The sequence below is a fragment of the Xenopus laevis genome, chromosome 2L (assembly GCF_017654675.1).
Source record: "Xenopus laevis strain J_2021 chromosome 2L, Xenopus_laevis_v10.1, whole genome shotgun sequence".
Taxonomy (NCBI): Eukaryota; Metazoa; Chordata; class Amphibia; order Anura; family Pipidae; genus Xenopus; species Xenopus laevis.
The window spans coordinates 57,596,846-57,624,129 of NC_054373.1; the positions used below are offsets into that span (position 1 = coordinate 57,596,846).

At 39.2% G+C, this 27,284-nt stretch overlaps 1 protein-coding gene and 1 long non-coding RNA gene across 7 annotated transcripts in view; one reads left to right on the forward strand and one right to left on the reverse strand.

The window, feature by feature from the left end:
* The window catches only part of LOC108705445, a 43,151-nt gene extending 27,067 nt beyond the window's left edge, over positions 1 to 16,084 (reverse strand). The window contains exon 1 of the long non-coding RNA XR_001933780.2: positions 15,986 to 16,084. This is a non-coding gene — a long non-coding RNA (uncharacterized LOC108705445). The remainder of the gene's footprint in view (positions 1 to 15,985) is intronic.
* ifnlr1.L (interferon, lambda receptor 1 L homeolog) lies at positions 4,268 to 25,744 on the forward strand. 6 transcript variants are annotated; one of them, XM_041581910.1, is made up of 8 exons: positions 4,268 to 4,443; positions 15,971 to 16,091; positions 17,307 to 17,384; positions 18,464 to 18,636; positions 19,234 to 19,298; positions 19,589 to 19,745; positions 22,374 to 22,498; positions 24,893 to 25,744. In XM_041581910.1, the coding sequence occupies exons 1-8, from the start codon at positions 4,383 to 4,385 to the stop codon at positions 25,586 to 25,588; spliced, it is 1,476 nt and encodes a 491-aa protein (XP_041437844.1). In that variant the 5' UTR covers positions 4,268 to 4,382; the 3' UTR covers positions 25,589 to 25,744. The 6 variants fall into 6 exon arrangements, with proteins under 6 accessions (XP_041437844.1, XP_018097809.1, XP_018097810.1 ...); XM_018242320.2 differs by having other exon boundaries at positions 4,269 to 4,443; positions 19,234 to 19,379; XM_018242321.2 differs by lacking the exon at positions 17,307 to 17,384 and having other exon boundaries at positions 4,269 to 4,443; positions 19,234 to 19,379.
* Positions 25,745 to 27,284: the final 1,540 nt, after the last annotated feature.

Consider the following 27,284-nt stretch of genomic DNA (forward strand, 5'->3'; position numbering starts at 1 on the left):
TCTGTCCTGTTTTGCTTTGCTAAAAAATTCGCAAAATAGCAAAGAATTTTGTCCAAATGCATTAAAGTCAGTGGGCCTTTTTTCTTGTGGCAATTCTGTGCCTGAGTTTAGCAAAAAAATTCATACATGGTAAAATGCGGAATTTTGCCACAAATCTATGTCTGGCAAAAAATTCTCTCATCACTAATGTTCCACTATAATCTGAGTTGTTAAAACCGTATCACCTTTCAGATTCAGTCCATCTGAGTCCATATTGCACTGATTTGACTTGTGAACATAACTTAAGGCACGTGATCTGGCCTGGTCTGGCCTCATTGCATTATTGTTATTAAGTGGGAATCACATTTGTTCAATATGTGAAGGTGATCAGTTCAGCAAAGCTCACAATCTCGCTCATGTAACGATAGGAACTCAGAGAGTCAATAGCAGAGCTTTCTGCAAATATGTGATTATTCTCTCAGCATACCTGAAACATAAGCTCTGCTATTGACTCTCAGTTCCTGTGGTTAGTTGGAATCCCATTTGTTACTTGGTTATGGAGTGCAGAGTTGTTGAGAAAAGAATAAACTCAAACATCAGCATCGGATATTTTTCCAACGCAGTTATGACCCAGACATATGCTTGCTTCAGTTTTTAGACGTGAATTGCATTAAAAGCATGCATGCTTGCTTTGTTACATGATTCACCTATGCAGCAACTGGAAGTGATCTGATGTTCTCTGACATTGCATGGTGACAGTAGAAAATTGTGTGTTCTGTCTTCAGATTTGCCGAGGATCCAATTGGCCTTCAAAAGAAAGACTGGTCCCATTGTAAGCTACAGTATGGGCAATGCTACATTGATTTTCCCTTATGTCTTTAAAATATACAATGAATTACAATGGGGACAGAATAAGTAAAGTTAAAAAAAAGGAAAATTTCTCAAGCCTTATAGCAAATCATAGCTATTGTGCTTTGTACTTAAAACATATTTCAAGTGCAAGCAAAGCAGAAACAACAGGGGGTGTAGCTATGCAAGGCACTAAGCAAGATGTGTTCGGCTGGAGCTTTGCACATATCTGCATGGTGACCACTGTGACCAGTCTGTCTAGGGATCCCTGGTAGAACGCCTGCATGACGGTCCAAAACCAAAATAAACATTAAAGGTCTGCCCAGGCAACTACAAAACAACGGGTGTTAACAAGGACGCAATGCCATCTAAGACAGTGGTCTCCACTTGCACCACTGCAACTGGTCATGAGTGACACCCCGGGTTCAAAGCAGTGCACACCGTTAAACTATCACTTGAAGCTTCTAGACACCACTTGTGACTCCCAAACTGTGCTATCTTCCAAAATGGACGATCTCCAGAAAGAGATATAAACTGAAATGGCGCTTTCTTTTTTTGGTGGACATGGAGAGGCTCTGGGGCCATTTATTCCAATCAGAATGCCATACAGGGGAAGTGGAAGATTCCCTGCACCAACAACAACCCGCAATAGCGGAGCTACAGCGACTGGTTATACTGCTTACAAAAAGAGCGAAAGACTCATGAATCGCAGAGAAGGAACAATTTATGCATGAGATGGAAACATCCCACTAAGACAGAATTTTCATGCTATTCCATCTCCTACAAATCCCACTCTTAAATATACTTAGCCTTTGCCTCCCTGAATTCCTTCCACTTATCAACACCAAGAAGCATCTCTGATTACTTCCCTTTAGAGCAGTGATCCCCAACCAGTAGCTTATGAGCAACATGTTCCTCCCCAACCCCTTGGATGTTGCTCTCATTGGCCTCAAAGCAGGTGCTTATTTTTGAATTCCAGGCTTGGAGGCAAGTTTTGGTTGTATAAAAACCAGATATACTGGATATACAGATAAACCCTGGACCACGGCAGACGTATACACAGTGTGGGAAGCAACAGCAAGGGGGGCATTTATTTCATGTATTAGCCAAGCTAAGAAATCAGTACTAAACACAATTTATTCACCAGATTCTTACAAAGTGCAGATATATGCAACCAATCCCACAGATGACAACAAAAAGAATGGCTACAAGCCATTTAGCACTGGCTAACTTAGAGCAAGCCCAGGCCTACATATAGTGTCAGTCTCACAGAATTTTTGAAATGGGAGACAAGGCAGGTAAACTCCTAATAATTAAAGAGTTGGTGGTTGGGGAGCACCACCCATCAAGCACAGGGGATGGTGTGCAGGGTCAAATGGTAAATATATAAAGAAAAAAGGGAAAGAAAAAGAATTGACCCATGAGTCTGGAAGGTGCAGACTCATGGGTCAATTCTTTTTCTTTCCCTTTTTTCGTTATAAACTCCTGACAATGTTGGTGTAACAACCTGCTTGGAATTGACCTGGTGTTTCTGTGCTGTCTGCATTAACACTGCACTAAGTGAGCAGACAGCTAAGGCCCTGGTTCACTCCTTTTGCTTTCCATGTAATTGCAAGTAGGCATGGCTTGTTTCACCAGTTGCCAGTCTGGCCACAGGTGATCTGTGAAAGCCATCAAGCTGCTGCCAATAAACCCCCCATACTCTGCACTGACTCATTGCCTAAAGTAGTTTTATGTTCCATAGTTCTGGGTGTGATTCTTGTCAGATTATCTGTTCCTGACCTTTGCCTGTTTTTGATCTTGCTGCCTGAACCGATCCTTGCATGTTTGACCATTCTTCTGGATCCTGACTTTGTACCATGCTGCTGATTGGCTTTGAACCTGGCCTGTTTGTCCTGACTTCACTCCTGGTTCCTGATTCTCTACTGCATTGACTACGGTCTCTGTTCCCCATCCTTTCTGTATACGTTATGGTCCTCCTTCTCTCTTTAAGACCTGGAGGCATCCGAGTAGTGGAGGGCTCCTCCCATAGCAAAAGACTATGGTTGTTAGAGGCAGAAGTGTGAGCCAAGACCTTGGGGTAAGCTCTGGGTTTTGGGAGACCATATGTGACAGTTGGTCAGAGACAAAAGCAGTACAGCTACAATACCCTCCATTAAAAGTGCAGCTGGGGACCTCATCATGCAACCCCGCTCTATTTTAGAGACTTTTAATTTATTCTACCAAGACCTATATGCTTCTAAAGCCACTAGCTCTAATTCAGAACTGACAAATTATTTGGCAGCAGTTCCGTTGCCATAGCTTTCTGATGATACCAAACATATTCTAGAAGTTCCCATTACACAGGAGGAGGTAGAAGCGACTATAAAGTCTCTCCCCACAGTCTACAGTTCGTGTTCTACAAACACTATTTAGCTTTGATACTGGTGCCCTTAACCACTTTGTTTAATGCTATAGCAAACAGAGGCACAGTGCCCAACTCCATGTCCGTAGACACACTGGACTACCAATTCTGGGCCAAAGCCTCTACCCCAACAATCAACTACTGACATTCGAATGGGTTTAAGCAGTTTTCCAAGTGAAATACACTGGCCAATTTAGATATCTACAACTCCGGCACGCTGCTCAAGCACAGTTCTCAAACCCACAGATTAAAATTGCCACTTTGAAACTGGACTACAACTCCAAGAGGTCCCTAAACCTCTTTCCACTATCTACCAGACACTAATGACCCCTGGGGAAAATACCTGCTACCACAAATGGGCCCACGACATCGGAGAACTTGACCAAGACCAATAAAGTGAAGCTCTTTGGCAATTTATCTGCCTATGTGTGAGGACTTCCAACGGGTTTCCCCCGGATCGATAGGCCAAAAATCGACCAGATATTGATAGGACAGGCTTGATTTTTTCTGCGATTGAGGACCGCATTGGCTAGTTGGTACAATCCTACGACCCGTCATCGCCCATTTCCTTCATATAATCTGGTCGTTTGGCCCTAGGGCCAAAAGTTCAGTTTAACTCAGTATCAACCACCTTTACTAGAGGTATAGCGACCTCTGTGGAAAGCAGGACATTGCTTCAACTGCTTATGTACTATGCCAAAAAACAAATCATCCTTAAATGGAACAGGACTGCCACACCTACAGTAGAAGAGTAGAAAGGCTCAGTTAACAAAGCCCTCCCATACTATAAAACAACTTGCCTCTCCAGAGGATGTATAGACAAATGTATTAACATATGTTATGTTTTATAAACAAGAAGTTTTTTTTAAAAAAAAAAAGCAGAAACAACATTAGTATCTGCTAGAAACGAATAAATAGTTAATTATATTCAGCCTTCAATGTTTCTAGGCAACGCATGTCTATTTGCATTGGAAACATTTATCTTGCAGGACGTCCCCTTGCTTGGGGCGGGGTGTACATAGGGCTGAGGTGGATCCAGATTCAGGTGCTGTGCGTGTAGAGTTACTGTGACTCACAAAGCCCTACCTTGGTGCCTGGACATTCTTCATAAAATGAAGGGCTACTGCACACAAGGTTTTGTATTAAGAATATGTCTGTCTGCTTCACCTGGGCTTTTGTCATCAGCCAGTGTTTTGTGCTGCAGATCGCAGGTAAGATTTCTCTCAATATCTCTGCATGTTTTGATCTGTCTGTGGTTAGCACGCTTATTTTATTTGTTTATTCCTTTCTGTCCTCTGGTTTCTGTGCTCAGTGTAGCTAAAGTCAGGTAGCTCTAGGTCTGTTATATCAGTGAATATTCTGCTACTTTGTTTTGAAAGTCTGAACCTGAAATGTAGAGTTTGTAAAAAAAAAAAAAAAAAAATAGACGGATACAACTTTTACAGCAATCACATTTACAAACTATTTGAAAATATTTATTACTTAAGGAAATTTGTTCAGAATGACATCTTACATTATGCAAAAACAACAACAATTCTTGGATCCCCTTCAGCTTCTATGATAAACCCTGACACCAATGAGAGACTGCAAGGGATCTGGCAGGAGGAGAGGGGGAAGCAATGCTATGGTAGAGATGTAGTAGCAGAGTAGCAGAATGAGTGATGGAAAATAAAAAAAAAAAAAACATACATAATGAGACAGGATGCTGGATGCAAATACTAAAACGTGGCAGGATATGTGTGAACATGCAAATTAACCAGAGAGTGAGCACAGAGATAGTGAACAGGCGAGTGACAGATACTAGAGGACAAGGTCAAGGCGTGGGCACAGCAGGGAGATGTCTGTTTCAGAAGAGTAGACAGAACAGAGCAGAATACAAGAAACAAATAGTGCACAGCTATAATAGGTCAGAAGTCCAAACAAGTGGGTAATATTTTCTTTAGAAAGTGGTAATCCAAGAAATAATTGCATTATCAAACACTTGCCCTCTGGAATGTCTTAGCGCACCAAGGTTTATAGCTGGCTTAAGGTTAATTTTTAAGTGAACTACCATTTTCACAAATCTTTTGTTATTGATATCAAGGGGTTAATATTTTTTCTGGCTGCACATAAAAAGAAGAAGAAACCCAAATTTAACTCCAGCCTTAATGAAATGTTCTCTTCAGTTGTGCACAGAACTTGAGCCTACCCCCCACCCCCCGCCACTCACTTAGATGCTCATCTTTCAGCCTACCTTATATCATCATCATCATCATTCATTTATATAGCGCCAACAAGATACGCAGTGCTTTACCTTAGTTATAACAAACAGAATAAATGGAGGATAACAAACAAGGGTTACAGAGTACAATAGGATTAGAGGGCCCTACAAGAGTTTACAAAGTAAAGGTTAGGGTACAATTGAGACATTAGGATTTTAGTGACAATAAGGGGCACATTTACTTAGCTCGAGTGAAGGATTAGAATAAAAAATACTTTGAATTTCAACGTTTTTTTTTGGCTACCTCGACTATTGAATTGGCTACTTCGACCTTCTACTATGACTTTGAATCAACGATTCGTACTAAAAATCGCTTGACTATTCGACCATTCGATAGTCGAAGTACTGTCTCTTTAAAAAAAACTTCGACCACCTACTTCACCACCTAAAACCTACCGAGCACCAATGTTAGCCAATGGGGAAGGTCCCCATAAGGTTTCCTTGCTTTTTTTTGATCGAAGGAAAATCGTTCGCTCAATGGATTAAAATCCTTTGAATCTACCAATTTTTCCTTCGATCGCTCGATCAAACGAAATGCGGTAAATCCTTCGACATTCGGTTTTATGGCTGTGAGATATCAGAGAGATGATTGCACTTCATACTGGCCCCCTGGAACTCCAGCACAGGTATGGGAATTTTTATTCCCATGACTACATGGCTTTGTAAGTTACATAGTTAAATCAGGTTGAAAAAGACCAAAGTCCATCAGGTTCAGCTCCTCCAAATGAAACCCAGTATCCATACACACACACTCACACCGACCCCTCCATATACTCACATAAACTTCATACCTCCCAACTGTCCTGTTTTTAGAGGGACAGTCCCTTTTTTGACAGCTCAACCCTCAGTCCCTCATTTGTACTGGAAAGTCCCATTTTTCTCTGCACTGAACAGCCAGAAAAAGAAAAAAAGTTTCTAACTTAATTGGTTTTTGGCAGAGAGCCCAGAACAGCCACAACAGAAGATACGATACATTTGTAACAATTCAAATGTATCTAGATAAGCAAATAAATAATTGTAACAAAATAAGATAACAGGTCCCTTGGGAAAAGTTAGACTCACAGCTTAAAGGGCAAATCACCTTCATTAGCAAACTGTAATAATTAGGTTGTGGCCACAAAAAATGGGCGTGGTCAAAAATCTGTATGTCCCTCTTTTTATTTCCAAAATGTTGGGAGGTATGAAAATATCTATACTATTTGTAGATTTTATTATCACAATAGCCTTGGATATTCTGTCTTTCCAAGAAATCATTCTTAAGGCATTAACTGAATCAGCCATCACAACATCACCCGGCAGTGCATTCCACAACCTCACTGTCCTGACTGTGAAGAACCACCTACACTGCTTCAAATGAAAGTTCTGTTTTTCTTGTCTAAAGGGGTGGCCTCTGGTACGGTGATCCACTTTATGGGTAAAAAGTTCCCCTGCTATTTGTCTATAATGTCCTCTAATATACTTGTAAAGTGTAATCATGTCCCCTCGCAAAGGTTTTTTCCAGAGAAAACAACCCCAACCTTGACAGTCTACCCTCATAATTTAAGTCTTCCGTCCCTCTAACCAATTTAGTTGCACGTCTCTGTACTCTCTCCAGCTCATTTATATCCCTCTTAAGGACTGGAACCCAAAACTGCACTGCATACTCCAGATGAGGCATTATCAGGGACTAATAAGCCCTCACCTGGAGTATGCAGTGTAGTTTTGGGCTCCAGTCCTTAAGGGTGGTAGCAGACAGGGAGATTAGTCGCCCAGCTACAAATCATCTCTACTGCGGGCGACTAATCTCCCCAAATGCCTTCCCACCAGCGGGATGAAACTTCCCACCTTCCCGCCTCGCGAAGAGGCAGCTTTATAAATCCAAAGCGATTCGTATGCTATTCTGCTGGAGATTCGTATTCTTGCTGGCATGAAGGCATTTTGGGGAGATTAGTCGTCTGCAGTAGAGAAGATTTGTTGCTGGACGAATAATCTCCCCATCTGCCACCACCCTAAGAGGGATATAAATGAGCTGGAGAAAGTGAAGAGATATTGGGATGGACACTTACATGCTTTACAATATATATTTTAGTAACTAAGGCTAACTGAATGATAAAGTGATGTTATAATATATCTGTAACTTTAACGTTGGACAAAAAATGGTGTGTGGGGGGGAACAGGGATATTAAATTAATTTCAGGTATGAGATCCATTATCCAGTTATCCAGAAAACTCCGGAAATAATGGAAAGGCCATCTCCATTTTATCCAAATTTTTAAAAATGACTTCCTTTTTCCCAATAATAATAATAATAATAATAATAATAATAAAATACCTTGTACTTAATCCAAACGAAAATATAATTAATCCTTGTTGGAAGCTGAATCAGCCTATTGGGTTTGTTTTATATTTAAATGATTTTCTAGTAGATTTAAGGCAGGAGCGCCCATACTTTGCTAATGCAAGGTCTACTTTTAGTGATGTTGTCTGATCTTCCTCCATAAAAGCATTTTTAGCATTCTGGAAAATATTACTTAAATATTGGTTTATGAGAAAATGTATGTTGCTATATTTAACAAACAACTATTACTTATGTAACCGTAACATAATAAATATCCGAATGAAAAGTATGAAATAGGAGGGTGATTTAGACAAGCTGAGTCTTGAGATCTACTGATCACCATCTAAAGGTCTACTGGTAGATTACGATCTACTTTTTGGACACCCTTGACTTAAGGTATGAGGAAATTACGGAAAGATCAGTTATCCGGGAAAAGCCCAAGTCCCGAGCATTCTGGATAACAGGTCCCATACCTGTTCAATGTTAATTGAAAATGTATTTTAATAAAAGATATGTTCACTAAAAATCAGGGACCACATGTGAGTCACCTGAAACCTTTTAATTTGCTCATCACTGCTTTACATGATGACAGCAGTGACATTTTTAAAGGTTACTGGTATAGAGCAAATTAATGTTAATTGTTTTCACCCTATTGTAGAAACAGATCTACAGATGCACTGATTGTAAAAACAGTAAAATGGTACTGTAGAAAGCACCTGATTCACTGAGTAACTAGATGGGTCAAGCTTACGGCAAATACTATACGAGGGCAAGGTAATTTGTAAAGAAAAAAACAATATTTTGTATGTTAAACAAAAGAGCCAGTGTATTTGCAGAATGGAAAGGGAAATTAGCACAGGTTGAACCTGTTTGGGAAGGAATGGTATTGTTTCACTATTTTTATCGTATTGTTAACATAGTGATGATCAGTACCTTAGTATTGTCACTAATTTGGAGGAACCCAAGAGGCACATGACAACAATAAAGGCAAGATTTTGAATGGATTGGGGGGTGTGTCTTTGTGTAACTGAGTGTGGGTGATTAATGCTCCATGTTAGTGGTGTGGTCGTCACACGCACACAAATTCTCAGCTAGTGTACATTATACATTATTGTGTAGGATGATAATATTTTTTACAAATGCCCAGAAAGAAATTGGAGGAAATGCTGTGAATGACCGGAAAAAAAAATCCAGTTTTCTATTTGGAAATATACAATAAAGTGCAATAAACCCCCTTGTTTACCTAAATGGGATCACTTCTCTAGTTGTGCATTTTTGAAGTCGAAGAAAAATCATTTGATCGATGAATGAAATCCTTCGATCGAACGTTTTTACTTTGACCGCAAAACGGTCAAATTCGGTGAAAAAAACTTCGATATTTGAAGTAAAGCCATTCGATGGTCGAATTTCGAAGTATTTATCACTTTCGAAATTCGACCCTTGATAAATCTGCCCCCATACTGTATATGTTTATCTCATCTAAATAACCCCACAAAATTGTAAAGTTAATGAGTTTTGGTGTTAGTTTGAGGAAATTGAACAAAAAGGAATGTATGTAATTGTATTTTTAGTGAATTCATTGATAGAAAATTAATATAACTGTTAACTCATATTTATTTATTGGCCATAATACTTTGATAAAACTTTAATGAAATGATAATAATTCAGTTTATAGATACTACATATCAACTATTCATTAGTTTGTCAATGTCAAATATGGGTGCTGCATTAATTTTGCTTTCAAAAAATGAATGTGCAAAAAGAGTTCAAATCTCTTTTAACCGAGTTGGCTACTGGCCAGTGCTTGAGGCCCCTCAGACGGTGCTGCTAATCTTTTATTTATTTATTTTTTTCAACTTTGTGTTTATTCAGGTTCAACATCACATACAACATGCCAGTGAAAAATTGTAATTTGCAAACCTGTATCACAACATACAATAAAACAATATAAAAGTACGAAAAGAAAATAAAAGAAAAGAAAAAGCACAAAAAAAAAAACCACACAAATGTTGCATACATGTTCTGTTGTCACCGTGTCATCAAGGCAAATTACCTATTTAATCAAAGAGCAGAGAAATAGAGTAGAGATATATCACATATCGCGAACAGTGGGGTATGAACAGACTAGATGGGGTCGTCTTTAGTAATCCAAGGATTCCATATTAGGTCATAAGTGTCCAGCTTATCTTTCAGCAGGTATGTAATTCTTTCGTTAGCAGCAATCCACCATATTTTCCTCTCTAGCGCTGATCGATGAGGGCCAGAGTCCTTCCACATTGAAGCCAAAACACATCGTGTGGCGGAGCAGATTTGTGTAGCTAATTTATTGTGATGTCGGGAGAGCTGTAAGCGTCTGCCAAATAGCGCTGCCCATGGGTCTGGAGCAACAGGTGTCTGAAGAATCGAGGAAATTATGGTGAACGTGTCAGTCCATATTCGTTGAACTATTGGGCAAGTCCACCAGTTATGCCAATTATCGGCTTCCTGACCACAACCCCGAAAACATGTCTTGGAGTTAGTGGAGTCCCATTTGTGGAGCAAAGTGGGTGACACGTACCAGTCATACAGTATTTTGTATGATTTTTCCTTTATGAGAACATTCAGGGATATCTTTGCCATGTTGATGAATATGTCTGTCCATTGCTCCTCTGATAGGCTCTCGCCAATGTGCGTCTCCCACCGTATTTGGTGTTTAGTTTTCGCTGGTGGCCTAACATGCCATATCAGTCTATAAAGTCCCCAATAGGACAGGTGAGATAATGCTCAATTTCAACCCATCTATGAGTCTCTATAGCTGAGTTCCACTGGACCAGTTGCGCTAATCTAGCTGCCAAATAGTAGCTTTTGATGTCCGGCAATCCCCACCCACCCCTGCCTTTAGACCTGGCCAATATAGCCGTGGAGATTCTAGCCCTCTTATTTTGCCATATAAAAGAAGTGATATGAGATTGAAAAGCTCGGAGTTCCTTATCAGGTATTGTGATGGGTAAAGCTCGAAACAGGTATAATAGCTAAGGGCTCTATGCAGAGGTTAAAGAGTAGTGGCGAAAGTGGGCAACCTTGGCGGGTGCCGTTGAGTATGGGAAAATCATCTGAGGAAATACCAAGGTTACAGACTCTGGCCGAAGGCTTGGAATACAGGTTCGTTACTGCATTGAGAAATTTAAGGGGAGGCCAAATTTTTTGAGTACACATTGAAGGTACCGCCAGTCGACCCTGTCAAAGGCTTTTTCAGAGTGACCGACGGCACCTTCTTCGCTTTAATGAAGGCCATAATATCCAATATTCTCCTGACATTGTCCGTGGACTGCCTACCCGGTACGAAACCAGTCTGATCGGGATGTATCAATCTACCAATTACTGTATTCAGTCTGTTAGCCAAAATCTTGGCCAGTAACTTAACGTCCGTATTTATCAGCGAGATCGGCCTATAATTACCTACATTGGTCAGGTCTCTGTCCGGCTTAGGGATCACAACTATATTGGCTTGGAGCATTTCAGCAGGGAATGAGGCTTTACCATCTAGGACAGCATTGTAGAAATTCGTTAGGTGTAGGGATATGGTTGAGGCTAGTTTTTTATAAAATTGTGCGGAGAAGCCGTCAGGCCCTGGAGCTTTACCTGCATTGAGAGACTTAATTGCCTCCTCCGTCTCCTCAATAGTGATTGAACTATTTAACACATCCTTCTCATTCGCGTGGAGTTGGGGGATGTCGAGGTTATCCAGAAAGGAGGTGATTCGAGTAGAAGTATTAGTGGCCTGATCAGTGGTATGCCCTGAATATAGATCTGAGTAATAATTTTGGAATAGGTGCACAATATGCTTGGAATCATACGTCAGCGACCCATTGTGTTCTTTGAGTGGATGGAGGGTTTGGGCATGGGCTCTGGGATTGAGTTTGCGTGCCAGCAGCGTATCAGCTTTATTAGCCTTATCATAGAATTTATTATGTGTATATCTCATGGCCTGATCAGCTTGTTCATACAAAATCACATTGAGTTCACCTCTGCATTGTATGAGGGCTTGTTCTATTGCACCTTCCCCACTATGGCTATGTTCCTTCTCTAATTGTCTGATTTTAGTAGTCAGCTGCAGTATTTTCTGTTGTCTAGACTTTTTCTTTTGGGATGCCAATTTGATGAGGTAGCCACGTATTACAGCTTTATAAGCCACCCATGTGGTTGCTATGCTAACTTCGTCTGAGGTATTTTGTGTAAAGTAATGTTTGGTTTCATCCGTTCCTGGGTGATGCTCTCAGCAGCCAGTAGCGATTCATTAAGCCGCCATCTTTTGTTTGTGTGAACGGTGCCCCAATCCGTTAATGTATGAAGAATTGCTGCGTGATCAGACCAAGAGATTTCCGTGATATCTGTATGTTTTATGAAGGGTAAAGTTTTAGGGTTAGTTAGCCAGAAATCTATGCGAGAATAGGTTTTGTGGGCATTGGAATAAAAGGTGTAGGACCTGTCATCTGGATGTTGGATGCGCCATACATCCCACAGTGACGAATTGGCCATGAAGGCGGCAAGTGGTCTAGAGGGTGGAAATGCTTGGGAGGGGTGATGGGTGCCCGATCTATCGAGGCTAGCCTGCGGTGTAGTATTAAAGTCGCCCCCAATTAGGATATAGCCTGAGACATTTGCGGCTAGTCGCAACTCTAGATCATCATAGAACAATTTTTGCCTGTCGCTAGGAGCATAAACCGATACTAGGGTCGTATCTCTATTATTCAAAACACATTCAACTATCAAGAAGCGCCCCCTGGGATCTCTGACCACTTTCTTCTCTACGAAGGGTGTATTTTTTTTAATGAGGATCGCCACCCCTCTTTTTTTGACTTGATCTGAAGCATAGTAGCTTTTGGAGAACCCTCCCGCCCAGTGTTTGGGTTCCTTTCCTTTAATGAAATGGGTCTCCTGCATATATACTACATCTCCACCCAATTTCTTGTAATAATCCGCTGCTAGTCGTCTTTTACGGGGGTTGTTGAGACCCTTAACATTATGGGATATTAGTGTCAAATCCATGGAGGCCATCAATATGGGTAGGCTGTGGTAGAGGGGACCCAGGAAGCGCTTCAAACAAGTCGTGACACGGTGACAACATAATTACTGCACAATGCATGAAACAAACAAAAACAAACAAAATATGTGCTTGTGAATGGCTGCGCCCACAAGCCAAACAGTAGAACAAGTAGGGGAACGATCTCTGTTTCCCTAATCGGAGCGGGCACCTTCCCACTATAACCTTCCGGGCAGGTGTCAAGCATAGGAGGGTAAGTACTCACGCCCGAGCACCCGCTGTAGTATCAGACACGGGTAAACAGGAAGCCGAAGAGGAGAGGAGAGAAAAGCTTCAGCTCTGTAATGTGGTCTAGGTTGGCGGTGCATCCGGAGGCCTTGGAGCCCGATGCGGCTTGGCTGAAGCCCATGTTGAGGCCGGAGGGGGTATCCGTTTAGAGCTGGTCGGTACAGTATCTTCTGCCGGCGGGATTCCAAGAGCTGTCAGCAATCTATTCTGCTCTCGCAAATCAGAAATAGCGATGGTTCTCCCGTTGTGATTAACCAGCAGTTTGAAAGGAAAACCCCAACGGTATCGCACTTGATGTTGGTTTAAGAGTTCGGTTAAGGGTTTAAGCTCCCTCCGTCGTTTGAGCGTGGTTGGAGATATATCAGCATAGAGGTGAACGACCGTGTCGTCATCGAGCTTAGTTTCCTTATTAAATGTGCCACGCAGTAGCAACTCTTTAGTTTTGAAAAAATGCAGCCTCATTACGACATCTCTGGGTGGATCGCCATCCCTGGGCTTGCCCCTTAGAGTGCGATGGATCCGGTCAATTTCGAGCTGAGCAGGCTCAATGTCCGGTAAAATGGTCTGAAAAAGTTTCATGACGGTTGGTTCCAGGTCCGTATAGCTTTCAGGCAGGTTTTTAATGCGCAGGTTGTTGCGCCTTGAGCGATTTTCAAGGTCTTCCTGCTGGTCTTGCAGAGCAAACAGGTGCCGCTTTATATCGGAGATGTCCGCCTCCGTTTGAGCGCAGTAAGTTTGGAGCCCTACAATGGCTTCCTCATTGTCAGTCACTCGCTCCCCGAGGGCCGTCACCTCCGCAGTAATTTCCTTAACCGTCCTTTGTTGCGAGACAGTTATAAGCTTTGCCAAATCATCGTATAAGGCCTTCAGGTCTTGTTTGCTAACCTGGGCTGTCGTATCCAACGAGGGCTCTGATGCAGCCGCCTCGTCGCCATCTTGGCCGCACGAGGCCTGGTCTTTACGTTTAAAGAACTCGGCCACCTCGCCTGGCTTATGGGTGGCTTTCGGTTTAGGAGCCATCGGACAGTTACCGGACAATATCCACTCGGTATCGGAGCTGCAGATCCGTTAATCGTGCTTATTTGCTGGGTGCTAATGAAGCGGGTGGACGGAGCTCGCAAATCACGCTGCCATTCAGGTAGTCAGCTTGGCCACGCCCCCAATCTTTTATTTTTTTTTTTAAAAGATTTTATTTTCAAGCTTGATACATCCATGAAAAAAAAACCAGTATTAAACAGTTCAAATTTACACCAGTCTATCTTGTCCCTGCATATTCATCACTGCAGCAATACCTACTTAGACTGAAACAGGAAAAGCTGGTACAAGCATTTTTAACCTTTTTAACAGAGGATAGCAGGTGTAATAGAGGGAAGGGTAACAGAAGGAAAAGAGGGGAGGGTAGGCCGAGGGCGATGCAACATAAGCGACTCAGTTTATATATCTTGTAGCACATTAACCATTGTCCTGCACAGAGGCTGTGTCGATTTCATACAACCATGGGCCCCAGATCTTTCCAAACCGGTCCGGCAACCTCTACTTAGGTATGTCAATTTGTATAGGGGAAGAGCTGCATTCACTAGAGATTTCCAACATTTTAAGGAGGGAGCTCTGGGTAACTTCCAGACTAGGGTAATCGCCTTCCTTGCGTAAAAGTACAGCAACCTCAATAAAATACGTTGGTATTTGTCAAATGTAATGTTTTCAAGTGCTGCTAATCTTTAATTCCATCAGTTTGTTCCATGTTGCTCACTAACCCCTTGGATGACTATGAAGATTTTCATTCATCCAGGTCATGGCATATCTAGTATAGGTAAATCTAAAACAACTAGACTTGCTGAGAAATCATTGAAGACGTTTCACTACTCATCCGAGAAGCTTCTTGCAGTTCAGCAAGTCCAGTTGTTTTAGATTTATCTATACTAGATATAACCCCTTGGATATAGCTCCCAGTTGCTTCAAAGCAGGTGCTTATTTTATAATTCCTGATTAAGAAGCAAGTTTTGGTTGCATAAAAACCAAGGTGTTTACGAAAGTGTGTTTTATTTTATTCCATGTGAACGCCAGATCTGCCATTGTTGTTTTACACCTCTTCAAACCTTTGGCAGAAGTCACTCTAAGAAAAAGCACAGAAAAATGCTGTTTTTTACAATGTGAAGTCTGGTGATGTGTGATGAATTATTCTGACATTTTTTACACTGCATAATAAATCTGCCCCAGGTGTACTGCCAAACAGCTGCCAGTCACAAACAGGGGCTACCAAATAGTCAATCACACCCCTTATTTGGCACCCACAGGAACTTTTTTCATGCTTGTGTTGCTCCTCAACATTTGAATGTGCCTCACAGGTATAAAAGTTTGTAAACTCCTGGTCTAAGGGGCATATTTATCAAAGGTCAAAAGTTTTTTTACGGCCAAAACTGTCAAATTCGACTAGGGACTTATCCAAATTTGATTCGAGTTTTTTTAAAAATTCAAATTCGATTTTCGAGATTTATCATATTCTGGCTCTCAGCCTATGATATTTGACTATTCGCCACCTAAAACCTGCCAAATTGCTGTATAAGTCAATGGGAGAGGTCCAGGGATCAATTAGGGGATGTTTTCAGCCTTCCTGACATTCGAGTTTTTTTGGGAGAATGAACTCGAATCGAGTATTAAAAACTCGAATGGAATTTGAGTCAATCCTATTCGCCCGACTTTAATTTATGACAAATTTCGAGTTCATGGGAGTTTAAAAAAACTCACATGAATACGAAATTCAACCCTTGATAAATGTGCCTCCCAATGTACAAAATGTACCTGATGTTTACTGTTTCAAAAATAGTTTACACTATTTTTTGTTGGTTCTAGGTATATTGTACCCACCTTTGAATGTTACTACTATATCCCGGAATTTCAGGCTGTTACTCACATGGACACCAGCTCCTGGGAATCCTCCCAACGTATCATATCAAGTGTCCTACAGAAACATGTAAATATCAGTAACCAGTACACATGGAGACATTATTAACTAGATGGATGAATGGATAGATGGATAATATTTAGCGTAGGATGTGCTGAATCTGCCAATGAATGGATCTTAAACCTAAAATATCAACATCCAACATAAAAATGCACATTGTGTTATTCACAAATATATAGATAAATTATGGCCATGTTCCTGACCTACACAGGCCAAGTTCCAAATATACCCAACCCCCCCTCCCCAGAAAAGCTGTATTAAAGATACTGTCATGGGAAAAAAACATTTTCCAAAATGAATCAGTTAATAGTGCTGCTCCAGCAGAATTCTGCACTGAAATCCATTTCTCAAAAGAGCAAACAGATTTTTTTTAAATTCAATTTCGAAATCGGACATGGGGCTAGACATATTGTCAATTTCCCAGCTGCCCCAAGTCATGTGACTTGTGCTCTGATAAACTTCAATCACTCTTTACTGCTGTACTGCAAGTTGGAGTGATATCACCCCCCTCCCTTTTCCCCCCAGCAGCCAAACAAAAGAACAATGGGAAGGTAACCAGATAACAGCTCCCTAACACAAGATAACAGCTGCCTGGTAGATCTAAGAACAACACTCAATAGTAAAAACCCATGTCTCACTGAGACACATTCAGTTACATTGATAAGGAAAAACAGCAGCCTGCCAGAAAGCATTTCTCTCCTAAAGTGCAGGCACAAGTCACATGACCAGGGGAATCTGGGAAATTGACAAAACATCTAGCCCCATGTCAGATTTCAAAATTGAATATAAAAAAATCTGTTTGCTCTTTTGAGAAATGGATTTCAGTGCAGAATTCTGCTGGAGTAGCATTATTAACTGATGCGTTTTGAAAAAAAACATGTTTTCCTATGACAGGATCCCTTTAATTATACTCTCTTTTCCACAGGCCACATCATATGTACACTTGGCAGCTATTTATCAAACTCTAAAAAATATACACAAAAAAATATTGTAAAAAGTGGTGTTGAATAAATGGTATTTCTATAAAGGTACTTATTTTATGCCACTTTGTTGCTGTATGTAACACTAATATTCAATGCCATGACCAATTCAATCCAAGAGTAAAAATTCAAGTTAATGATCAACACATTTTTAAAAGGCCTGAATTCTACACTGGAAAAATGTTACATTGATACAGGCCTCTAGGTATATGGCCAAGTGAGAACAATTGTACTTTATCATCAGGTTTAACAAAGAGAACAGCCTGAATGGACATATACCAAGAAGGAGCATGCAGCTATACACAACCACAAAGGTTCAAAGGTGAGAATTTATCCAGTACTGAACTAGCAATCAATCAAAATGAGCAAAACATTTAAGTATATTTAAATACTCAATAGTAATATGTACTGAAAATTTTTACTTCACTATCATAATGTATTTAATACATATATATATATATATATATATATATATATATATATATATATATTTGTGAATGTCATCAATGTGCATTTTCAATAAGCTGCTTGTTTACTGAAGTGATTTTAAATATCATTAGGAGTACACTTAAAAAAACTTTGCAAAAGCCATCAAGATGTTACAAATACTTGCTTGAATTATTTTTACTGCCCCAGATCAGTAAACGTTAACTGCTGATTGGTTGCTATGGAATGCAAGTCTGGGGCTAACTATGTTTCTGTGAGGAGATGATAAAAGTGGCCCACGTATGCACAAATTTGTTGATGTAGTCGGTTACTTCTAGTGCTCGATCTCTATTTACATTTTATAAATACATTTTCAAAAAATAAGATATTTGTAAAAGTACTATCCTAGGAGATGACAGAATATTCATTATAAGGTATGAATGTAAGGAGGCATTTAATCGGATAAACTTCAATATAATAGAGTGCTACGCAATATGTTGGCGCTATATAAATACATGTTAATAATAATAATAATAATAAAAGTGAAAAAAAGAAGGTGTTACCTTTGGGGGGGGAGACAGACCATACCTGCTTTTCTCTTTATTTAGCGTGATCTCTTCCAAAGACCATTAGGCTGAAGGAGGTCTCTAGGGGGGAAGCTCTGAGGTGTAGCTCATGCCTCCTTTTAATTACAGCTCATCTGCAGCCTAATTACCTAAGGGCAGCTGAAAACCCTTACTGGAGCAAGGAATGGAAGACCCACCCTGCTCTCTTCCATTCACTCATTACCCAACTTTTCCTAAGCTGGTACACAATTACACAGATTTACTTGCTGCAACAACACATACTTTTCGCTGGTGAAATACACACAATGTGCCCTTTTCCAATACATATCTAATATCCAATATATCTAATATATATATGTGTGTGTGTGTGTGTGTGTGTTTGTGTATTTAAAAATATGTTTCCTTACAGAAATTCAAAGTGGAGTAGAAAAAATCAAGCATGCAGAAATATCACTGTAAGAGAATGTGATTTGACATGCCTTCTTGATTATACTCATAATTACATAGTAGGGGTCAGAACCATTTCTGGATCATCCAAGTCACAGTGGGAAGAAGTAAAAGACATATCATACATATTTACAGGTAGGTAGAGTATATGAGACACCCAGATTTCACAAAACATTTATACAGGTGTGGGATCCATTATCCGGAAACCTGTGATCCAGAAAGCTCCAAATTGCAGGAAAGCTGTCTCCCATAGACTCTATTTTATTCAAATAATGATAATTTTAAAAAAATTATTTCCTTTTTATCTGTAATAACAAGACAGTACCTTGTACTTGATTCCAAATAAGATAGCACACATGGTATAGAGATCCATTACAGAAAGATCCCTTATACAGTAAAACTCCAGATTCTGAGCATTCAGGATAACAGGTCCTATATATATATACTAGATATACGTATTATATAAAGTAATATTTTGAAAAAATGTTTGTTCATAATGAGTTAGGTTGCCTTTTCTTGCCATGCAATGACAGTTTCTAAATTATCTGTATATCTTTCTGTCTGTGCTTTCTAGTTTATTCATCCATGCGATAAAGCATTAGCAGAGTGATTATTATGCTGAACTGTTTAGTGTCTGATTGCCTTTACTTTCATACTGCCCTAGTACACTGTATGGAAATTCTATATATATTTTCTGTAGATTCTGAAGTTTTTAATCTCCTTATTTTGCAGTGGATCCTGAGGTTCCAACATTACAAGTAAAACTAGTGGATAAGAGCATTTATATTAATGCAACGGTAAAGACACCACATTGCATCAAAGACGTTTACAATTTGAAATACAATATTATAGCATGGCTGAATGATGGACCGAAACAGGTACATGCCCTGATTAGGTTTGTTTGTTGTTTTTGTTTTTTTTTTTTGTTTCTAATAACATGAATGGGAAAGTACACATATCTGGAAAAGAACGTATCTGGAAAATTACATATTTGATAATATGTCAATACTACAGTAATGCTTATAAGAAATTATAGGTAGAAAAAGATTCATTACAAATATTTAAGACATGCAATTTTTTTTGATAGATGATATTCGGAGAGGTTAAGATGAACTCTGTCATCAACCTAAGCACTATAGGGCTCAATGGGAACTATTGTGTTGCAGCATCAACCGTATTCAAATTGGAACAAACCAAAATCAGCCAACTATCCAATTCATCTTGCCATTTTGTCAGGGATAAAGGTATTTCATTATCAATTTTTAAAAAAGTTAATTTTTTTTAATTAAGTCTGGGTATTTGTCTTTGGTTCCAATATATTGAAACACAGTAGATGTGGGCACAATATATAAAATGTAGATGTAAATTTAAGTAGCTCTAAAATGGCTCTAGGCCGCTCCATATAGAAAGTAGACACACTGGCACACAAGACTGTTGTTGCAGGTGAAACCTTGCAAAACTTTTTTATTTCCGCAAATAAAAGTTTTGCAAGTTTTTACCTGCAACAACAGTCTTGTGTGCCAGTGTGTCTACTTTCTACAGATAGCGGGAGGTTGCTGTTACCTCTATCACTGTGCACCAAGCATCTTTGGAATTATGAAGTACGGGCATGCGAGAGCCTCTTCTTCTCTTAGTGCTCCCTATAGAAAGCAGCACAACAGCATTTTGTCATAAAACAAATTGCCAGTTTTTTTTTCTGTAGAGTGCAGAATTTATTTTCTAAAAATAAGTGCTCAGTCACTTAGGGGCAGATTTATCAAGGGTCGAGTTTAGAGTTTATGGGAGTTTATAAAAACTCCCAAAAACTGCTATAAACTCGAACAATCTAAAGAAATTAAAAAAAAAACCAAATAAAATTTTTTGAATCCTGGTGAATGGGATCGACCCGCAAAATCCAATCTAATTCAAATCAAATTCGAATCGAATTTTTTTAAAAAAAACATGATTTTCAGGATGCCACCAAACAGCTCCAAATTCATTCCAAGACGTCCCCCATAGGCTAAAACAGCAATTCAGAAGGTTTAAAGTGGTGAATAGTCGAATTTGAATTCTAAAAGAGCCAGTACATGATACATTTCTAAATTTGAATTCAAATTTTTTTAAAAACTCAAATTGAATTTTTACTATTTCCTAGTCGAATTACACTAAAATAAACTTGAAAATTCAAATTTTTAAATACAAAATTCAAATTTTTACTTTGAACCTTGATAAATTTTCCCCTTAGTATGTTTGATCACAAGGCCCAAGCTTGCGAGCATTGTGTTTAAAAACTGCAGGGCCAGGGACCGGACACTCATTAACTCTCGCCCAGGGCCAGACTAGGGGTAGGTAAGGTAAAAGAGGTTCATGCCTAGCGCCCCACCACTGTTGTGCCCTAGGCACTTGTCTTTTCTGCCTAAAAATTGTTGAATGTGTAAATAATTGTTGCAAGTAAAAAAATGTGACGCCCATTGACTTCAATGCATTTTGCGAACTTTCCTGCAAATATTTTCGCAGTTTCACATATTTTTTTAAAAAAGGGACAGATTCACTCATCACTACTTGTAAGTAACTTTGAACACTTTTGGCAATTTATTAGGCCTACTTAACACCTATATTACACTGAAACACCCAGGCCCGGATTTGTGGAAAGGCCACCAAGGCCCGGGCCTAGGGCGGCAGGATTTTAGGGGGTGGCATGCTGCCTAACCACACCCACATTGGTTCAGAAACACTGGGGATGTGATGAGTTTTTTTAAATTTTCCATGCACCAATCCCCATTGCTCCGGTCCAGATGATGAAAATTACGTGAATAAAGGGAAGGGTATAGGCAGCGAACGTCAGTAGGCCTAGGGGTGCCTGCTATGTAAATACGGCTCTGGAAACACCCCAAGGTGCATACTTTTTAAAGTATTAAAAATGAAAATTTTAACTTTTGCTGCTGCGGTATGAGAATAAAGGCCTTATTTTATGATAAACTAAATGGTCTATTGGAATGCAAAGCAAATTTAAGCACCTGTTGCAAGCTATAAACCTATTAGAATTCACAGCAGAAGTCTACGGTCATATAAAGGCACAAGGCTGCAAGTAGAGAGCTTCATAAAGGTGAGGGAACTGCAAGGTGACTGCTTATATCCTACTCATTATTATGTAGTACATTATCTAATTAATAGTTTCATTGAGAGAAATATGTTAGTGCTGTTTACACATATACATATATAATTTCTCGATAATGTTTGTATGTAATGCTGGTGTACATGCACATTAGTGTGTGAAGTGGTGCCCTTATTAGCAGCAGTAGAACTGGGTCTCTGCTTATTATGGGAGAATGGAATGTGAATATGTTGTGGATCACAACTATCCTTATTAAGACTGTGACTACAAAGGAGCCTATGTTAGCACAGCTGTATAAACCATACAAAGCTTGTTCATTGCTTGTTCGTCTAAAACGCAATCACTATTTTAAGTTATGTAGTGATTATTTCTGTGCATAAAAATATTAATAAATTCTATTTTTATATTTTTTGGGGCAATGGCAGGTGGGATTTAAAAATCAAAATACTCCATTCTTCCTATTCAGGGCCGGATTTACAAAGTGGGCACCCCTAGGCCCACTGCTGTTCCGTCGCCCCTGTCCCCTCCCCTTTATTCATGCATATTTTTCATCATCTGGACTTGTGTTTTTGAACCAATGTGGGTGTGGTTGGACAGCATGCCGCCCCCCTAAAGTCCTGCCACCCTAGGCCCGGGCCTAGGTGGCCTTTCCACAAATCCGGGCCTGTTCCTATTGATATACATTCCAAGAAAGGCAGGTTTATCTGAAATGATCATTGTTGCCTGAAAATGTGCAATTAATAAATGCAACTAATAACTTATATTTTTCACTTTTTAGAGCATAACAGTGACCAGAATTGGAGTTTTGCTGTTTTGATTTTTTTCTCAATACTCATTTGTGGCATCTTCGTTTATTACATCAAGTATAGACATCCTGTCAAAGCACAGACGCCAATTGCATTGGTACGTTTTAAGAAAAATGGGTGTACAGTTATCAGATTTACCTCAAAGAGGCAGAACAGGCAGTTCCCGGGTTACGAACAAGATAGGGTCTGTAGGTTTGTTCTTAAAGGAATAGTAACACCAAAAAATAAAAGTGTTTTAAAGTAATGAAATATAAGCTACTGTTGGCCTCCACTGTTAAAACCAGTGTGTTTGCTTCTGAAACGCAACTATAGTTTAAATAAACAAACTGCTGTTTAGCTATGTGGGCAGCTATTCAAAGTTGAAAAAGGAGAAAAGGCACAGGATACACAGCAGATAACAGATAAGCTCTGTAGAATACAATGGGCTTATTAAGAATGTATCTGTTATCTACTGTGTATCCTGTGCTTTAATGGCTGCCCCCATGGCTACACAGCAGCTTGTTTATATAAACTATAGTAGAGTTTTTGAAGCAAACATAATGGTTTTAAAAGTGGAGGCCAACAGTACCTTATATTTTCACTACTTTAAAACACTTTCATATTTTGGTGTTATTGTTCCTTTAAGTTGAATTTGTATGTAAGTTGAAACATATACATTTACTTATTAAATGCAACAAGACAGATGTTTACATGTAACATAGTGTTTATTTCTGTGCTCTGCAGTAGACAAAACACACCAGAGGGTGTTTGGGCAGGTGTTTTATTAAAGCTAAATGTTAATAAAGGCCTCTGTTTGTAAGTTTGCACGTAAGTCAGGTGGATGTAACTTGAGGACTTCCTGTAATAAACAAAGTTTAATATCTGTAGACCATCATGGAATAACTAGCTTTGTAAACGTATGTAATGAAGCTGTTATCTACTTATGGTGTAGCCTCAAGGTTGTTCAGTGACACCGCTAATACATATAAAAATTAATATTTGCTACTAATATTACAAAATTCCAATTTCCAGTTCAAAGACAAATGTGTACTGCAACATGTGCTTTTATTGTGAAATTAAACAGGAATGTTATTGCATTATAGGAAGTTAAACAGCAAGATGTTATTGTTGCTTTTGCCATAGCCGCTACCATTGAAATTGTATGTTGTTATTCTCATGAGTGAAATCTGCCTTTGGTTAATAAGGGAAAACACGCACAGGCTTGCTCACTGGCTATAATAGTCATGTGTGTTCTAGGTTCTTACTGGTGCCCAGGCAATTTTCAATCTGTTAATTAGTGTTAAATCTAAAACACTGCTGGATAGAGTGGGCCTGAGACATCATTCACAATGCTGGGCTTGAATGTACATTCTTCTGGATCTGGATATATATATATATATATATATATATATATATATATATATATATATATATATATATATATATATATATATATATATATATATATATATATATATACATATATATGTGTTAGAAGGGCAAATGTACATATCAAGGTGTGAAGGTGAAAATGTTGAAAGCACATGGAAATTTGCTTGAATTTTTCATGGAAAAAACAATTCAGCCTTTGATAAATACCCCCCTTAAAAAGTCACTAAGGGATCTAAGATTATAGCAGGATACAAGTCATTTTATATATTACAGATATTTTTTATCCAGAATGCTTAGGAATTGGGTTTTTTGGATAAGGGATTTTTCTGTAATTTGGATGTCCATACATTTAAATATTAAATAAACCTCATAGGATTGATAAAAATCAGAGTTATTCGATTATAATGGGGTCTATGGGAAATGGCCTTCCTGTAATTTTGAACTTTCTGGATAACAGGTAGCTGGAGAGTAGATCCCATACCTGTATACGAAACTCCAAGGTGATTTATAATATCCATATAATACAGAGGTTTCACTGAGTCATGTGATGCAAAGGAGATCACTAATTCTCAGGGGTTTCCGTATTCACTTTTAGGGGCAGATTTATCAAGGGTCGAATTTCAAAGTGGAAAATACTTTGAAATTCGACCATCGAATAGAATCCTCCGACATTCGAAGTCGGAGGATTTTAATCATCATACGATCGTACTTCGAATTGTATTTTCCTTCGAAACCCAAAAACTAATATAGCACTTCGGCAGGTTTAAGTTGGCGAAGTATTGAAGTCGAAGATTTTTTAAAGAGACGGTACTTCGATTATCGAACAGTCGAACGATTTTCGAACGAAATTTCTAATTTTTTTACTTCGAAAATTCCCTCGAATTCACTTCGACCCTTGATAAATCTGCCCCTTAGTGTCTTATTAGACCAATTGCAAATTGTCTCTGAATATATCAGCAGAGACAATAGATTAATGTTAATTTAAAAATGAACTACCTCTTTAATATGACCATTTTGTCCATTTTATGGCCATTTTTTATTATCCCTATTGGTAAAGCAAATGTGGCCTTTTGACATTGCCATTGTTTATGAACCAGTTGCTTTCTTTTATGTTTCTTAGGATTTTTCCAAATTTAGAACTGGCAGAGAACTGTGTACCTTGGAGTCTCTGGAAATGATTCCCAAGCAGTGTGACAAGATTACTGCAGTAGAAATAAAACAAAAGTGCTCTTCACCCAGCTCTTTGTTTGTAAGTGGTAAGAACATGAATATTGATGATTATGAATTAAGACAGTTGGGATACACAGAGAAACATCCAGTACTAAGAGAATCTGGAGAAGATGGATCTAAACTAATGGATCTCAGCAGTGATAAATGTTCTACCTCAGGCTTCAGTTGTGAGGAAAGTGAAAGCTCATCAGGACCAAATATTTCTAACCTCTTAACACTTCATGATAAGCAGAAAGCTAATCTGGATCACATTCAAGATAAGGATGAAGATAAAATCAGGAAACCTGATCCCAATGAATTACTGTTAAGTACTGCCAAATCAGACTTTCCGAACATCTCCTCATTAGGGTCAAAGTCTTCCTGCCAGCTCAATCAAATCCTTAGCGTGCGCCTTGAGACATTAAAGATTGAGGGGAAAAGTAGCCAGGTGGAGGACTCAGATGGTGAATCTAGTGACCAGTTCTCTTCAGAATCTGAGGATTCAGAGGTTGCAGAAAGTGAAACAACAGATCAATTGTGCACTCATTCAAATTTGCAAAAGTTAAGATGCACAGGCTATGAAAGCAGGGGTTATATGTCAAGGTAGTGGTAAAATTTTGTATTTGTTATAATTATTCTGATGAATATTTACCTGTAAACCTCTGTGAGGTCCAAGAAATGTATGACTGATACAAGTGTATAATGTATGATGACTAACTTAGCCTTTCTTGCTGTTATCCATCAATATATTCATTTTCCCTTATTTGTGAAATGACAGCGTAATTATACATTTCAGATGGAGAGCATGATCATCTACATCATTAACAAGGATTACAGAATTAATGCATAGGATTAGAGGGCTCTCTGTGCAAGGGCTTGCAATCTATCGAAATGTAGTTAGCAAAATACTGTTGTACCTAAGGTAATTACCCATTGTTGCAGAGTCAGTGCAGCGGAGCTCACGGGGGCCATCTTCAGCCGATACGGTAATCTCAGTTAGGAAGCTCCATATTGGCGTATGAGCAGTTGGAGCATTTTCCCGGTTCGTACAACTGCGCATGGGAAAACCACAGAAGCTGCCGAAGATTCATTATTAAGTGGATGCCGTATTGGCACATGCACAGTTGGAGCAGTCTTCCAGTTCATAGAAACACCACATGTGCCATCAGTGCTGGAAATTGCAGAAGGGAAGAATCGAAGAATACCAAAGTGCCGGAAGATGGCGCCCATAATCTCTGCTGCGCTTACTCTGCAACTAATGACAGATCAAAGGTTTAAGCAAGATATACTGCAAATTATGCAACAGACTTACGGTACAAGACCAAAGGTAAAACCCTATAAATGCCAAAGCCATCATTCCAGAGATAAGGCCAGCTTGTCACCACTAGGTGTTCTTTCCACTAACACCTATCTCATAGCTCTGTGAGGGACAACACACTCAAAATGCCCAACGTGCAAAAATATACTTTCTTTAGAGCTGCTTTGATTGAATCCTGATTTAAAAGTAACGATCTGACCAGCTTACATTCAGGGGCCAGTTCATTAACTTCGAGTGAAGGATTCAAAGTAAAAAAACTTCGAATTTCGAAGTGTTTTTTTTGGCTACTTCGACCATCGAATGGGCTACTTCGACCTTCGACTACGACTTCGAATCGAATGATTCGAACTAAAAATCGTTCGACTATTCGATAGTCGAAGTACTGTCTCTTTAAGAAAAAACTTCGACCCCCTAGTTCGCCACCTAAAAGCTACCAAACCCAATGTTAGCCTATCGGGAAGGTCCACATAGGCTTGGCTACGTTTTTTGGTCGAAGGATAATCCTTCAATCGTCGGATTGAAATACTTCGAATCGTTCGATTCGAAGGATTTAATCGTTCGATCAAACGATTATTCCTTCGATCATTCGATCGCAGTATTTGCGCAAAGTCCTTCGACTTCGATATTCGAAGTCGCAGGATTTTCATTCCCAGTCGAATATCGAGGGTTAATTAACCCTCGATATTCAACCCTTGATGAATTTGCCCCTAACTGTATTTTGTTTTAAGAGGCTAATTTAGTGTTTCAACATAATTCCTAGAAAGCCCATACATTACACTGCCAAGATTAATGCTTAATAGGGAATACATACAGAATAGGTTTTGCACAACTGCAAGATGCATTTTTTTGAAGTGTCTTTTTTTTAAAGGGTTGGTCTGGGGAGCTTCACCAATATGCACATAGTATACTAAAAGGAAATAAAGTCAGCAATGTGCTCCATACTGTACTGATTTCTGTAAATCAATATGGTGTATATATGTAATTT